The 16364-nt window shown below is 38.9% G+C and overlaps 1 protein-coding gene and 1 pseudogene across 2 annotated transcripts in view; both read left to right on the top strand.

The window, feature by feature from the left end:
- CYP2C18 (cytochrome P450 family 2 subfamily C member 18) overlaps positions 1–16364 on the top strand; it is a 48399-nt gene that overhangs the window by 16563 nt on the left and 15472 nt on the right. The window contains 3 exon segments of the mRNA XM_027113072.1: positions 1171–1261; positions 1264–1346; positions 6892–7033. Of these exon segments, the coding sequence (XP_026968873.1) occupies positions 1171–1261; positions 1264–1346; positions 6892–7033 (316 nt within the window).
- Positions 15486–16089, top strand: LOC113623233 (non-specific lipid-transfer protein pseudogene; annotated as a pseudogene). The gene has a single exon (XR_003433834.1). The product of XR_003433834.1 is annotated as a non-specific lipid-transfer protein pseudogene (transcript).

A 16364-nucleotide genomic window follows, 5' to 3' on the forward strand; every position in this document is an offset into this window, starting at 1 on the left:
CTGACATTTGTGTAGAGGGATAGGCCTTTAGAACTGTCTACTGCATCAGTTTTGCTGATGTTATGCTGTAAGTGAGTGTTTGAACACAGCAGTCCTGCCTTACTGTCATAGAGTTAACATCTGGGAAAGGTGGCTGAGCCTTTATTTTACGAAGAAAAGAAATGCCTGAGTATAAAGCTGGAATTCAGGCCTTGTTGGCTCCCTGGCCAGTGGTTTTTCCACTACCCCCCAAAGCCCAATTTCCATAAACTACTTTGGTGACTGCCCAAAAGGATGGCCATAGCACCCAGTGGACATCCAGGTCCTTGCTGAAAGGTTTCCATTACCCACAAGGCTTATCCTCAAATATGCAGTGATTTCTTCATCACGTTACTTAGCAGAAATATCCTAATTTAGGAAGGAAGAGAATATCTCTTTCAAGGAGGGACAATGTTTATGAACAGAGGTGCTGCCAGGGAACACTGACTAGGGCAGGGGTGTTTGTTGCTTCAGTTGGGATCCTAGCTGACAGCGTAATTGGGCTTGGGATGACAAAATGATTGGTTCTATGGTGTATGAATCATAAACAGACACCACAGTTTTGCCCTGTGCTGAGCTGATATGTCCTGTCCTCTGCCTAAATAAAATCACATGATATTAGAAAAGTCACTTACCTGCTCTGGTGCACAGCTGCTTTATCCCTAAAATGCTGAGGTGGGTTTCATGCCATTTTTGCACCCCTCTGGGTTATAATATAGCGATTCTATTTCTGAGGCTGCTTGATAGTAGTAGAAATAGCAGGGAGTGGGTTTGTGTTCAGTATCAGGTTACGCAAAATTCCTTAACCTCTGCCCTTTTCTACAAAATGTGAATCATAGTAATTCATCTTATTCTGTGTTTCAAGGTTATAAGGAAGAATTAATTTAAAAAGTGAGAGAATTGATATAAATATGCTTTAATATCATAAGGTTGATGTATCAACCTATCAACTTTCATCATCTGGTCAGAGTTTTCTCCCTTAAATACTCTAGCAGCATGAAGAATTATTTTACATGTACACTATAAAATGCTCCTCCTGAAGAAAGAGACCATATTATATTCGCTTCAGTTTTTAACCAGGGCTTGGCATATGATAGATATGTCTTCAATATGTGTTTTCAGTTTAATAAATATATTTTTAAAATCTTTAAGGTCTGCAATAATTTCCCTGCTCTCATGGACTATCTCCCAGGGAGTCATAACAAAGTACTTAAAATGTTTGCTTATGTAAAAAGCTATGTTTTAGAGAAATAAAAGAACACCAAGCATCTCTGGACATTAACAATCCTCGGGATTTCATTGATTGTTTCCCGATCAAAATGGAACAGGTAAAATATTAATGACAGATTGGTTGTCTGTTTGCCTGAATTTTTTTGTTCATTGACTAGTTCTGTACTTATTAGGGATATTTAAATGGTTACGGACGAAATGCTTGACCAGCACTTTGGGTACTTATGTGTGCATGGATCTGGATTGAGCATCAAAGGAGATTTAAAATTGAATTGTTAAATAACAATACATGGACCCTGTTCGTTAGGTACTAATAGGCTACCTGAGGAGAAGGAGAACATATGTCTCGGGTGAAATGGAAATACAAACAAATGAGAAATACAAAATACTGAGCCATAAAAGGAAGGTGGATGTGATCATTTCACACAGCATGTGGGAGAGTGAGAAGGAAGGGCTTAGCCTGGGTGGGCTTCCTGAATGTCCTGAGGTTTGATGTAGATCTTCAAATATTTGCAATAAGTCATAGGGGAGGGAATTTCAGGTTGGTAGAATGGTGTCATGAGAGGTTCAGAGGTGTGTTGTGGTAAAGAGACTAGATGGATGGAAGAGAGAAGGCTTAAACGAGTGTAACCAAAAATAAATTTGGACAGATGTGGAGTGGGAGGTTGGTGTCTGTCAAGTAACTGTAAACGTGAATGTTGGCAGGAGAAGTTGTGATTTGATCAGGTAGATGTATGAGCCAGAACAAGAGTAGAATGCAAATAATTACTGGGGAAGATTATCCAGCTGCCAGCACACTCAGTTTCTGAGCACTTTTATGACCTTGAAAAGAAATCCTGTATGCTTTAGGAGTCACCCCCTTTCCTCCCCAACCTCCCGAGCTCTAAACATTTCCAATCTACTTTCCATCCCTATAGATTTGCTATTCTGGACATTTCATATTAATGTAATTATACAATATGTATAGTTCATACAATATGTATGATAACATCTTTTGTGTCTAGCTTCTTTCACTTAACAGTGTTTTCAAGGTTCATTGATGATGTATCATATATCAGTACTTCACTCTTTTAAATGGTTGAATGATATTTCAGTGTGGATATACCACATTTTATATATCTGTTTATTGGTTGATGGACATTTTGGTCGCGTCGCTTTTTGGTTATTATGAATAATGTTTCTGTGGACATTTGTGTACAGGTTTTTGTGTATACATATGTTTTAATTTCTCTTGGGTATATACCTAGTGGTAGAATTGTTGGGTCTATGATAAATTTATATTTAACCTTTGGAGGAAGTGTGGCAGATCAAAGGCTTAATGTAAGAGCTGAAACTATAAAACCCTTAGAAGAAAACTTATGCATAAAATTCCACCATTTTATATTCTCATCAGCAGTGTATGAAGGGTACAATTTATTCACATCCTTTACAGTACTTCTAATTATCTGTCCTTTTTTTTTTTTTTTTTTGCGGTACGCGGGCCTCTCACTGTTGTGGCCTCTCCCATTGCAGAGCACAGGCTCTGGACGCGCAGGCTCAGCAGCCATGGCTTATGGGCCCAGCCACTCCGCGGCATGTGGGATCTTCCCGGACCGGGGCACGAACCCATGTCCCCTGCATCGGCAGGCGGACTCTCAACCACTGCGCCACCAGGGAAGTCCTGTCTGTCCATTTGATTCTAGCCATCCTAGTAGGTGTGAAGTGGTCTTTCCTTGTGGTTTTGATTTGCATTTCCCTGATGGCTAATGATGTTGAGCATCTTTCATGTTCTTGTTGGCCATTTATGTATCTCTTTGGAAAAATGTCTATTTCAGTGCTTTGCCCATTTTTGAATTTGGCTATTATTTTTTAAAATTAATTTTTATTGGAGTATCGAGTAGAGTTCCCTGAGCTATATAGTAGGTTCTCATTAGTTATCTATTTTATACAGAGTATCAATAGTGTGTAAATGTCAATCCCAATCTCCCCATTCATCCCACCCCCCCTTCCCCCCTTGGTGTCCATACATTTGTTCTCTACACCTGTGTCTCTATTTCTGCCTTGCAAATAAGATCATCTATACCATTTTCTAGATTCCACATATGTGCGTTAATATACGATATTTGTTTTTCTCTTTCTGACTTACTTCACTATGTATGACAGTTTCTAGGTCCATCCACATGTCTACAAATGACCCAATTTCGTTCCTTTTTATGGATGAGTAATATTCCATTGTATATATACCACATCTACTTTATCCATTCCTCTGTTGATGGACATTTAGGTGGCTTCCAGGTCCTGGCTCTTGGAAATAGTGCTGCAATGAACATTGGGGTGCATGTGTCTTTTTGAATTATGGTTTTCTCCTGGTATATGTCCAGGACTGGGATTGCTGGGTCATATGGTAGTTCTATTTTTAGTTTTTTAAGGAACCTCCATACTGTTCTCCATAGTGGCTGTATCCATTTACATTCCCACCAACAGTGCAAGAGGGTTCCCTTTTCTCCACACCCTCTCCAGCATTTATTGTTTGTAGATTTTTAAATGATGGCCATTCTGACGGGTGTGTGGTGATACCTCATTGTAGTTTTGGTTTGCATTTCTCTAATAATTAGTGATGTTGAGCATCGTTTCATGTGTTTGTTGGCCATCTGTATGTCTTCTTTGGACAAATGTCTATTTAGGTCTTCCACCCATTTTTGGATTGGGTTGTTTGTTTTTTTGATGTTGAGCTACATGAGCTGTTTGTATGTTTTGGAGATTAATCCTTTGTCAGTTGCTTCATTTGCAGATATTTTCTCCCATTCTAAGGGTTTTCTTTCGTCTTGTTTATGATTTCCTTTGCTGTGCAAAAGCTTTTAAGTTTAATTAGGTCCTATTTGTTTATTTCTGTTTTTATTTTTAAATTGTTGAGATGTAAGAGTTCTTCAGTGTTATAGATACAAGTGAGTGCCTTATCAGATATATAATTTGCAGACATTTTGTCCCATTTTATGGGTTGTCTTTTTACTTTATTTTTTAAATTTTTTATTTTTTGCGATACGCAGGCCTCTCACTGTTGTGGCCTCTCCCGTTGCGGAGCACAGGCTCCGGACGCGCAGGCTCAGCAGCCATGACTCACGGGACTAGCTGCTCCGTTGCATGGGGATCTTCCCGGACCGGGGCACGAACCCTTGTCCCCTGCATCGGCAGGCGGACTCTCAACCACTGTACCACCAGAGAAGCCCTATTTTATTTTATTTTATATATTTTTTGGCCATGCCATGCAGGCATGTAGGATCTTAGTTCCTTGACCAGGGATTGAACCTGCGCCCCCTGCATAGGAAGTGTAGAGTCTTAACCACTGGACCACCAGGGAGTCCCTGTCCTTTTACTTTCTTGATAGTGTGTTTTGAAATTCAGAAGTTTTCGATTTCATGAAATCCAATTTATTAATCTTTTTCGTTGGTTGCCTGTGCTTTTGGTGTCATATCTAAGAAACTGTTATCTAATCCAAGGTCACAATGATTCCCTCCAAGTTTTCTTCAAATAGTTTTATAGTTTTAGCTCTTATATTTAGGTCTATGATCCATTTTAAATCAATTTTTGATAATAGTGTGAGGTATGGGTCCAACTTCATTTTTTTGCATGTGGGTGTCCATTTGTCCCAGCACCATTTGTTGAAAAGACTATTCTTTTCAGATAGAATGATCTTGGCAACTTTGTTGAAAATTAGTTATAGATGTGAAGGGTTTACTTTTGGACTCTCAGTTCTATTCCACTTGTCTATATATCTTGCTCTTTGCTAGTACCACACAATCTTGATTACCATAGCTTTATTGTAATTTTTAATATGGGAAGTGTGAGTCTTCCAATTTTGTTCTTCTTTCCAAGATTGTTCTATCTATTCTTGGTCACTTAAATTTCCACATGAATTTTAGGACAATCTCATCAGTTTCTGCAAAAAGCTAACAGTGATTTTGATATGGATCATGTTGAATCTGTAGGTCAGTTCGGGAGTAATGCCATCTTAAGAATACTAAGTCTTTCAATAGATGAACATGGGATGTATTTCCATGTATTTAGTTTTTCTTTAATTTCTTTCAGCAAGGTTTTGTACAGGCTAACTTATTTTTGATAGGCTATGTGTACATAACCACTGATGCTTCAAATTCACTTGAACAGATGGAAATAGTAATAATGGTTTATAAGAACTCTGCTCTCCTTCTTGGCCTCAGAGTAATTTTGAGTTGAAAAGGTTAGAAAACTGTGTGAAGTTGATGTTACCAATGAGGATGACTACTTTTATCTACCAAGTACAACTGTCGATAGGGTTGTCTATCTTAATGGTGTTGGATTACATAATATTGGGCATGCCACAGGTCATTTGGGGATTATAAGAGCCTTATTAAATTAGTGCTGGTCTAGAGGACTGGATAGGAAGAAATTATTTTTTGGTTTGTTAATGACCTCTGTAGTCATTATTACAGATTGTCCCATTGTTATTTTCTATTTTGAATCACATATATCCCTCATCTAAACGAACCTTAGTTGTCCCTGTGAAGGGCTTTTACTCTCCCAACTTCTGACTTGTGAGAGCTTTATTCAGTCACTTCCTGACCCTTAGCATCTGCACTTGTTTCCTAGACCAAGTTGCCTATTGCCTCATATCTTGGAATACAGTAGTGGCCAGCCCCGTTTTGTCTTTGTGAATCCATTCTCTTTCTCTATAATCTATTCTAGGATGTGCTGCCATGTTAGTTTTTGCACATTTTCAACTTCATAATGGATCTTTAGGCAACACAGAATCCACATAAATTCTTCAGTGGGAGAAGAGAATTGCAAACTCTTCATTCTCTCTTATAATGGTTTTCAAAATATAGCTCTAATTTGCTCATTTCTATCAATTAAGATTGTGTTTGCCTACCAATAAGAAAAAAAATTAACAAAGGCTTAAAGAAACAGTGGGCTTATTTATCTCACATAGAGAGAGTCTCATGTTGGGCAGTCCAGAGCTAGCCTTGAAGTATCATGGACTCAAGTGCCTTCCATTTTTCTTCAGCATTCTTAAGTATATAGGCTTCATCTTCATGCTCAGATACTCATGTTCCAAGATGACGTCTACACCACCTTCACCTTCATATCTGTGGGTTTTGTTTTTTTTTTTTTTTTTTTGCGGTATGCGGGCCTCTCACTGTTGTGGCCTCTCCCGTTGCGGAGCACAGGTTCCGGACGCGCAGGCTCAGCGGCCATAGCTCACGGGCCCAGCTGCTCCGCGGCATGTGGGATCCTCCCAGACCGGGTCACGAACCCGTGTCCCCTGCATCGGCAGGCGGACTCTCAACCACTGCGCCACCAGGGAAGCCCCATATCTGTGTTTTGAGTATGAAGAAAGAAAGGGAGAAACTGGCATCAGTAGGCCATTGGTAAGAAGTGTGTTGCTTGGCCAATGTAGCTGCAAAAGAGGCTTGGAATGAAATTTTTAGGCAAGCAAGGGAAAAGGAGTAGGTAATGAAGATTGTGTCAGCCCAATCCACACACTTTGCCATACCGTACAGTTGTTGTTTCAATACTGTACTCCAGCGTCTAAGTTTGCTTAGCTTCATAACAATGTATGTTATTTTGGATTGACTGTAATTATATATGCTGGCAAACTATCAGATAATTACATCAAATAATTCCTAGGAAAAGCACAATCAACAGATGGAGTTTACTTTTGAAAACTTGATAGCCACTGTAACTGATTTGTTTGGAGCTGGGACAGAGAAAACGAACGCCACACTGAGATATGGGCTTCTCCTCCTGCTAAAGTGCCGAGAGGTCACAGGTATGAGCAAGATGGTGGGCAGAGTGAATTTCAGAGAAGATATTGGGTCCTCCATCTTATTTCTCTTAGAGAAGCTTTATTTTTGAAATTTCTGTGCCACCAGCTATAAGTTTAAAATTAAAATATTTTAAAAAGGTTAAAAGTGAGACAAATTTGTACAATAGGGGAGAAGGACTGAGAAAAGTGAAGACAGTGTGAGCAGTAGCAAAGGCAGTAAAGCTATGGATTTCATCAATAAAAAATTCTGGATAAGTGTCTGGACTTCATGGGAAGGGATTTGCAGCAGGCACAGCCAGCATAAATTGGCCTAGGATTGAATATTAGTTTTCTTAAGAAGAGTCCACTTTGAATGGTAGGTATGTTTTTGCAGAAATCTTTCCTTATTCTGAATATGCAGCATTCTAATGCTAGGGTAGGGGAGATGGGAACTATATTTGTTGAAGTATAGCATAAATTCTAGAAATTTGATAAGAAAGGCTGAGAAAATTTCTAGTCTGAGAAGTTCTTTACAAGGTTAGATTTAGAAAAAGATCTATGCTATTTAGACAAAAGAAGTGCCTAAAGGAATTTTTTCCCTTTTTGAACAACTTTAATTTTTCCCATTTTATTGAGATATAATTAACAAATATAAATTTATATATTTAAGGTGTACAACATCATTTCATATTGTGAAATCAAATTGCAAAATGATTTCCACAATCGAGCTAATTAACTACTCTTAGCAAAGTTCAGGTATACAATACAGCATTGTTAACTATGGTCACCATGTTGTATTGATACTTTAGATCCCCAGAACTTGTTCATATCATAACTGAAAGTTTGTACCCTTTGACCAACATCTTCCCATTTCCCCCACCCCAGCCTCTGACAACCATCCCTCCACTCTTTGTTTCTATGAGTTTGACTTTTTTATATTTCACATGTAAGTTAGATCATGCAGTATTTGTCTTTTTGTGTCTGGCTTACTTTTTCTTAGCATAATATCCTCCAGGTTCATTCACGTTTTTGCACATGGCAGGATTTTCACCTTTATTGGCTGAATAATATTCTGTTGTATACATCATCTTTTCTTTATCTGTTTATCCATTGATAGACACTTAGGTTGTTTCCATATCTTGGCTATTGTGAATAATATTGCAGTGAACATGGGAATGCAGATATCTCTTTGAGATACTGATTTCATTTCCTTTGGATATATACCCAGAAGTGAAATTGTTGGATCACATGGTAGTTCTGTTTTTGATTTTTTGAGGAACTTTTATGCTGTTTTCCATGATGGCTGTACCAGTTTACATTTCCATCAACAGTGTATAAGGGTTTCCTTTTTTCCACATCCTCACTAATACTTGTTATCTCTTGTCTTTTTGGTAATAGCCATACTAACAGGTGTATGGTGATATCTCATTTCCCTGATGTCGAGTACCTTTTCGCATACCTGTTGGCCATTTGTACGTCTTCTTTGGAAAAATGTTTATTCAGGTCTTTTACCCATTTTAATTGGGTTATTATTACTGTTATTATTATTAGCTATTGAGTTGTTTGAGTTCCTTATATAATTTGGGTATTAACACCTTGTCAGATATATTTCACAAATATTTTCTCCCATTCTGTAGGTTGCCTTTTCATTTTGTTGATTGTTCCTTTTCCTGTGTAGAAGCTTTTTTATACTGATGTAGTCTAACTTGTTTATTTTTGCTTTTATTGCCTGTGTGTTTGGTGTCGTATCAAAAATTATTGCCAAGACCATGTCAAGGAACTTTTCCTCTATGTTTTTTACTAGGAGCTTTATGATTTGAGGTCTTACATTTAAGTCTTTAATCCATTTTGAATTAATTTTTATGAATGGTGTAAGATAAGGATCAAATTATATTCTTTTGTATGTATCCAGTTTTCCCAGCACCATTTATTGAATGAATCCAGTTTTCCCAGCACCATTTATTGAAGAGACTGTCATTTTCCCACTGTGTATTCTTGGCACCCTTGTCAAAGAGAGTGACTGTAGATACATGGATTTACAGATCTTTCTCAACTTACAATGGGGTTACATCCCAGTGAACCCATTTTAAGTTGAAAATGTTATATGTCAAAAATGTGCTTAATACATCTAACCTACTAAATAGCATAGTTTAGTTTAGCCTACCTTAAACATGCTTAGAGCACATACATTAGTCTATAGTTGGGCAAAATCACCTGCTACAAAGTTTATTTTATTATAAACATTGAATATCTCATGTAATTTATTGAATACTGTACTGAAAGTGAGAAACAGAATAGTTGTATGGGTACAGAATGTGGTTGTAAATGTATTGGTTGTTTATCCTCATGATTGCATGGCTGACTGGGAGCTGTGGCTTGCTGCTGCCGCCCAGCATTATGAGAGAGTATCATACTGCATATTGCTAGTCTAAGAAAGGACCAAAATTCAAAATTCCAAGTACAGTTTCTACTCAATGCATATGGCTTTTCTACCATTGTAAAGTGGAAAAAACTGTAAATAGTACTGTCATAATTTGGGGACCATCTGTATTTCTGCTGTATTCATGATGTTCCATTGATCTATGTGTCTGTTTTTATGCCAGTATTCTACTGTTTTTATTACTGTATCTTTGTAATATAGTTTAAAATCAGAAAGTGTGGTGCCTCCAGCTGTGTTTTCTTTCTCAAGATTGGTTTGTTCAAGGTTTTTTTGTGGTTCCATATGAATTTTAAGATTCCTTTTTCTATTTCTGTGAAAATGTCATTAGAATTTTGATAAGGATTACATTGAATCAGTAGATTGCTTTAGGTAATGTGGACATTTAGAGAATATTTATTCTTCTAATCCATGACTGCAGGATATCTTTTTATTTGTGTTTCTTCCATTCGTTTTAATCAGTGTTTTATAGTTTCTGATGTACAGATCTTTCACCTCTTTGGTCAAATTTATTACTAAGTATTCTGTTCTTTTTGATGGTTTTATAAGTGGATTTTTTTTTTTTTTGCGGTATGCGGGCCTCTCACTGTTGTGGCCTCTCCCGTTGCGGAGCACAGGCTCCGGACACGCAGGCCCAGTGGCCATGGCTCACGGGCCCAGCCACTCCATGGCATGTGGGATCCTCCCGGACCGGGGCACGAACCCGTGTCCCCTGCATCGGCAGGCGGACTCTCAACCACTGCGCCACCAGGGAAGCCCTAAGTGGATTATTTTTATCATTTCTCTCTCAGATAGTTCATTGTTAGTTTATAGAAACATAACTGATTTCTATACACTAAGTTGTATCTTGCTATTTTACTGAATTTGTTTATTAGTTCTAACAGTTTTTGGTGTAGTCTTTAGGATTTTCTACATATAAGATCCTATCATTGTAAATAGAGACAATTTAACTTCTTCCTTTACAAAATCGATGCCTTTATTTTTCTGGTCTAATTGCTTTGGCTAGGACTTCTAGTACTATGTTAAATAAAAGTGGGGAGAGTAGGCATCCTTGTCTGGTTCCTGATCTTAGAAGAATAGCTTATAGTAATATTAATCAAAGAATTATATTTGCTTAATTGGAATAATATCAGAAAACACCTTTTGATGAAAATCCATCAATGTTGGTATAAATGGGTTAAAATATTCTTTAATAAACTGAGAGTTAAAAGGTTCTGGCTCAAAAGAGCAGGAACAAAATGGTGGGGTCATAATTTCATGTACTATTTGTTTCCCACTCACACTGGATTAAAAACATCATGCTATACATTTCATTTGGTCTCCAATATTCATTAAAAATTATAAATGGTTTAAAATAAATACAATTATACAGCTAATATATTTTACCTCTTAAAAAAAAAAATAGCTTATAGCATTTTACCTTTTTTTGGTTAACCATCCACTCTTCCCTTATTTATTTATTTTAAAATTAAATGCTTTATTGATGTAACATTGGTTTATAACATTATATATGTTTCATGTGTACAACATCACATTTTGTATACACTGCAGTGTGCTCACCACCAAAAGTTTAGTTTCCATCCGTTCACCATACAGTTGACCCCCTTTACCCATCTTGCCCTCCCTTCACTCTGCTTCCCTTCTGGTAACCACTACTCCGTTCTGTGTATCTATGTTTTTGTTTTTGTTTGTTTGTTTGTATATTCCACATGTGAATGGAACCATACAGTATTTGTCTTTCTCTGACTGGCTTATTTCACTTAGCATAATACCCTCAAGGTCTACCCATGTTGCAAATGACAAGATTTCTTTCTTTCCTTCCTTTCTCCCTCCCTCCCTCCTTCCTTCCTTCCTTCCTTCCTGTCTTTCTTTCTCTCTCTCTCTCTCTTTCACTAAGTAGTATTGCATTGTATATATACCACATCATCTTTATCCAGTCATCTGTTTATGGCCACATAGGTTGTTTCCATATCTTGGCTATTTTAATGCTGCAGTGAACATAGCAGTGCATATATCTTTTTAAATTAGTGTTTTCATATTTTTTGTATAAATACCCAGAAATGAAGCAGATCTCCATACTCTTTTCCATAGTGGCTGAACCAGTTTACATTTCCACCAACAGCATATGGGGATTTCTTTGTCATTGACTTTTGGCAGTTTTAATATAATGTGTCTTGGAGAAGGTCTTTTTGCATTGAGGTAATTAGGTATTCTCTTAGCTTCATGCACTTATATATCCAGTTCCTTTCCCAGGTTTAGGAAGTTCTCAGTTATTATTTCTTTAAATGAACTCTGTTCCCTTCTCCCTCTCTTCTCCTTGTGGGATACCCATTATCCTTATGTTGTCCTTCCTAATAGATTCCAATAGTTCTTTTAGAATTTCTTCAATTTTTTTTAACACCCTATTTCTCTCTCCTCTTCAACCAGAATCATGTCTAGGTTTCTATCTTCGGGCTCCCTAATTCTCTCTTCCATGGGGTGCCCTATTTCCAATGCTTTATAACAGCGGTCCCCAACCTTTTTGGCATCAGGAACGGGTTTCGTGGAAGACAGTTTTTCCACAAACGGGGGCAGTGGGTGATGGTTCAGGCAGTCATGTGAGCGATGGGGAGCGATGGGGATCGGCAGATGAAGCTTCGCTCACTGGCCCACCACTCACTTCCTGTTGTGCGGCCCGATTCCTAACAGGTGGCCCAGGGGTTGGGGACGCCTGCTTTATAATGTGTTGTTCATCTCATTTATTGCATGCTTCAGCTCCAGATTTTTTTTTTTTAATGTTTCAGTCTCTTTGGTAAGGTATTCTTTCTATTCATTAATTTCATTCCTTAGCTCATTGAACTGCCTGTCTGAGTTTTGCTGTATCATGTTGAGTTTGAGTTTCTTCACGACAGCTGTCTTGAATTGTCTATCAATTAGATCTCAATATTCTGTAATTTTCAGTTTGGCTTCTGGAGAATTTTTATGCCATTGTTAAGATGGTGCTTGATGAGTTGTTCTTCTACTGGTGCATTTGAAGTAGCAAACACCTTTCTTCATTAGGTAAAGGTGTTTTATCTTTCTTTTAACCTTGTTTCTAACAATTCAACAGGTTTGTAATTGGAGGCCTTTTTGTTTGTTTGTTTTCAGTAGATGACACTATAGCACAGGTTTTTGGTTTCTCTTACTTCAGCTGCCTCTGGCTATATTTGAGAATTGGCACTTTCCACCCCACTGCCTTTGCCAGAGGTGTTGTTCGGTGCCCTCATTGTCACTACTGGTGCCTCATTGTCACTGGTGCCTTGCTGTTGCTGGTGTCACTGCTATTGCTGGCATTGCCGCCTGGGGCACCAGAAGGGCAGGCACCTTGTCCAGGGTCGTCTGGGCTGTGGGCTTCACTGCCGAGGGGGGAGGGTGGGAGTTGGAGGGCAGTTGGAGCTATGGTCACCTCTGCTGCATTAGGGGCTTTCAGGTTCATGGGTGCTGCTGCTGTGGGCGGGAGGGTGGGGGTCCAGAGTTGCAGGTGCTTCCACAGCTGACGGGACAGAGTCACAGGTCCTGCTGCCACTTCTCAGTTCCCTGTGGCTGTGGATGCTGTTGTGACTGGGAGGTCAGAATTGTGTGCAATGCCCCCTTGCTACTCCTGGATTCTCTGGGGCTGTGGGCTTAGATGCCATGACTGGGTGCCAGGATCTCAGGCATTGCCTCACCTGTTCTCTCCATTCTGCCTCCTCTATGTGTTCCAATCCACCCACCTTTAAATGTAGAGAAGTGTGGAATTCTCTGGCATCCTCATGTGTTGGGCAGAGTTCCCTTTGTTGAGTTATGGACGTTTAACCGGTTGTAGATTGAAGGTGGGGACAAAGGGAGTGTCTCACACTGCTGTAATGCTGATGTCACTCCCCTCACCGTTGAGTATGTTAGCCCTGGGCTTGTCATATACGTTGAGATACATTCCTTTATTTTGTTGAGATACATTCCTTCTATACATAATTTGTTGGGAGGAGTTTTTATCATGAAAGGATGTTAAATTTTGTCCAATGTTTTTTCTCCATCTATTAAGATGACAATATGATTTTTATCCTTTATTCTATTAATGTGGTACATCATATTTATTATTTTGCATATTTTGAACCACCCATATATCTCAAGGATAAATCCGGCTTAATCATGGTGTGTGATCCTTCTTTTTTTTTTAATTTTTTAAAAAATTTATTTATTTATTTATTTATTTTTGGCTGTGTTGGGTCCTCGCTGCTGTGCACGGGCTCTCTCAAGTTGAGGCGAGCAGGGGCTACTCTTCATTGTGGTGCACTGGCCTCTCACTGCGGCGGCCTCTCTTGCTGCGGAGCACAGGCTCCAGGCACGTGGGCTTCAGCAGTTGTGGCTCACAGGCCCAGCAGCTGTGGCTCGCCAGCTCTAGAGCGCAGGCTCAGTAGTCGTGGCATATGGCTTAGTTTCTCCGCGGCATGTGGGATCTTTCCGGACCAGGGCTCGAACCCATGTCCCCTGCATTGGCAGGCGGACTCTTAACCACTGCGCCCCCAGGGAAGCCCGGTGTGTGATCCTTCTAATGTGCTCTTGTATTCAGTTTGCTAGCATTGTGTTGAGAATTTTTGCATCTATGTTCATCAGGAATATTGGCCTGTAATTTTCTTTTTTTGTACTTATGTCACACTTAAAAAGCAATTTTATTATTCCAGAAGTCTGAGTCCAGAAAAATGGTGTTTGCCGTAAGAATTTCCTTTCAGGGCAATAGTTTTAACTTTTATGAACAATTTTTTTTTAAATTAAAAAAAAATCTTTAAGCAAATTATGTTTTTCTGGGTCAGAACCCCATTGAAATGATGATAAATTAATTACAAATGAGAGTTATTCCTGAAGATTCAGGAGATCTCATGTAGGAAAATGGAGGTTTCAGAGAGGGTGCTGGGCACAAGGTTTAGAAAACTTCTATTTCAAAATGGACTAGGTGGATAAAGCAGTTGGGAGAGGAGACACCAAGAACAAAAGAGAAATGATAAATTGAGGCTTCCCAGTAATTAGAAAATTAATTACTAAGAGTTTGAAACATCTGCCTGAGCATTTGCAATAATTCTAAATTGGCATCTAAAAATTAGGAATTGAAATACATGTTAAAAGACCAAGAATGTACAAAAGAGTCAACATAATCATAGTTGTCTTAGTCATAATGATATAAACAATGAATAGTGATATAATAAAAAATTGTGATATAAATATATTGTGGAAAATTGAGTGAGGGGAAGTTGTGTGTGTGTGTGTCTGTGTCTGTGTCTGTTTGTGGGTACTTATTTTGTATGGGGTGGTGGTTGAGATGTAAGCCCTCATCTCACTTATCAGAAAGTCATTATACATTGTCTAAAAATGGATAAATCAGGAAATAAAAGTAGTAATTTTTAAAATAAATTTTTCTATTTTTTATTTTTGGCTGCATTGAATCTTCATTGCTATGTGCAGGCTTTCTCTAATTGTGGCGAGTGGGGGCTACTCTTCATTGCGGTGCGAGGGCTTCTCATCGCGGTGGCTTCTCTTGTTGCAGAACATGGGCTCTAGGCATGCGGGCTCAGTAGTTGTGGCTCGCGGGCTCTAGAGTGCAGGCTCAGTAGTTGTGGCGCACGGGCTTAGTTGCTCCACGGCATGTGGGATATTCCCGGACCAGGGCTCGAACCTGTGTCCCCTGCATTGGCAGGCAGATTCTTTAACCACTGCACTACCAGGGAAGCCCTAGTAATTATTTAGAAATATGAAATTTAAATTTCAGAAGAAACTGCTAGAATGTTTCAAAGTGGCCACCTTTGGGAGGAGTATGAGGATTAAAGAAGATAGCATTCAAAGTTGCAAATAAATACACAACACATGTACAGTCACACAAACCATACATACATATACATCAGTTACAGAATTTGATTTTTAAAATGAAATTAATACTTGATTCCTGTTTTTTCTTTCTGCGAGGACAGTAATTTCTTGAGTTAATAATGTAGTATTTAGGAAGCCGGAAAAAAGCAAGTTCCTGGTGCAGAGGTTGCTCTGCAGCATAATTTAGGCATCGGAGGAGCAGTAGTGGTCACGCTGTACAAGATGGGTTTTCCTGAAGCTGCTGGTTCTTTTAGAACTCATCAAACTGAGGCTGCTCCAACCAGCTCTGCAGTTGATGGATTTAAGGCAAGTCTTGTCTTTAAGGAGATTGAGAAGAAGCTTGAAGAGGAAGGGGAGCAGTTTGTGAAGAAAATCGGTGGTATTTTTGCCTTCAAGGTGAAGGATGGCCCTGGAGCTAAAGAAGCCACCTGGGTGGTGGACGTGAAGAATGGCAAAGGATCAGTGCTCCCTAACTCAGATAAGAAGGGCGACTGCACAATTACAGTGGCTGACTCGGACTTACTGGCTTTGATGACTGGTAAAATGAATCCTCAGTTGGCCTTCTTTCAAGGTAAATTGAAAATCACTGGCAACATGGGTCTGGCTATGAAGTTACAAAATCTTCAGCTTCAGCCAGGCAAAGCTAAGCTGAGAAGAACTCTCTTTGCTTAACTTTGAAAATCAAGATGAGATATATAGATATATGTCCATATATTTCATTGTCAGAACTTAGATTGAAACTACACATTGGCAAATAGCGTATTTGTTTTTAAATGGGTGTGACCAATCCTGTTTTTCCTAAGCTCTGGGTGAATAGAACCTGATGGTGTACTACTGCTTTGCTGAATTGCGTACAACTGTGCATTACAAAGTTAATATGGTAATTATGCTTTGGGGTAAAATTGAGTTTTAGAATAAAATTAGGAATAGCAAAATCCAAAAACTATGTAAACAAAAGCTCTCATTTTGCCTATAAAGTATATTTGAGGGGCTTCCCTGGTGGCGCAGTGGTTGCGAGTCCGCCTGCCGATGCAGGGGACAGGGGTTCGTGCCCCAGTCCGG

Source organism: Aethalodelphis obliquidens, unplaced genomic scaffold (genome assembly GCF_003676395.1).
Source record: "Aethalodelphis obliquidens isolate GAN/ISIS:26980383/991018 unplaced genomic scaffold, ASM367639v1 scaffold11, whole genome shotgun sequence".
NCBI classification, from domain to species: domain Eukaryota; kingdom Metazoa; phylum Chordata; class Mammalia; order Artiodactyla; family Delphinidae; genus Aethalodelphis; species Aethalodelphis obliquidens.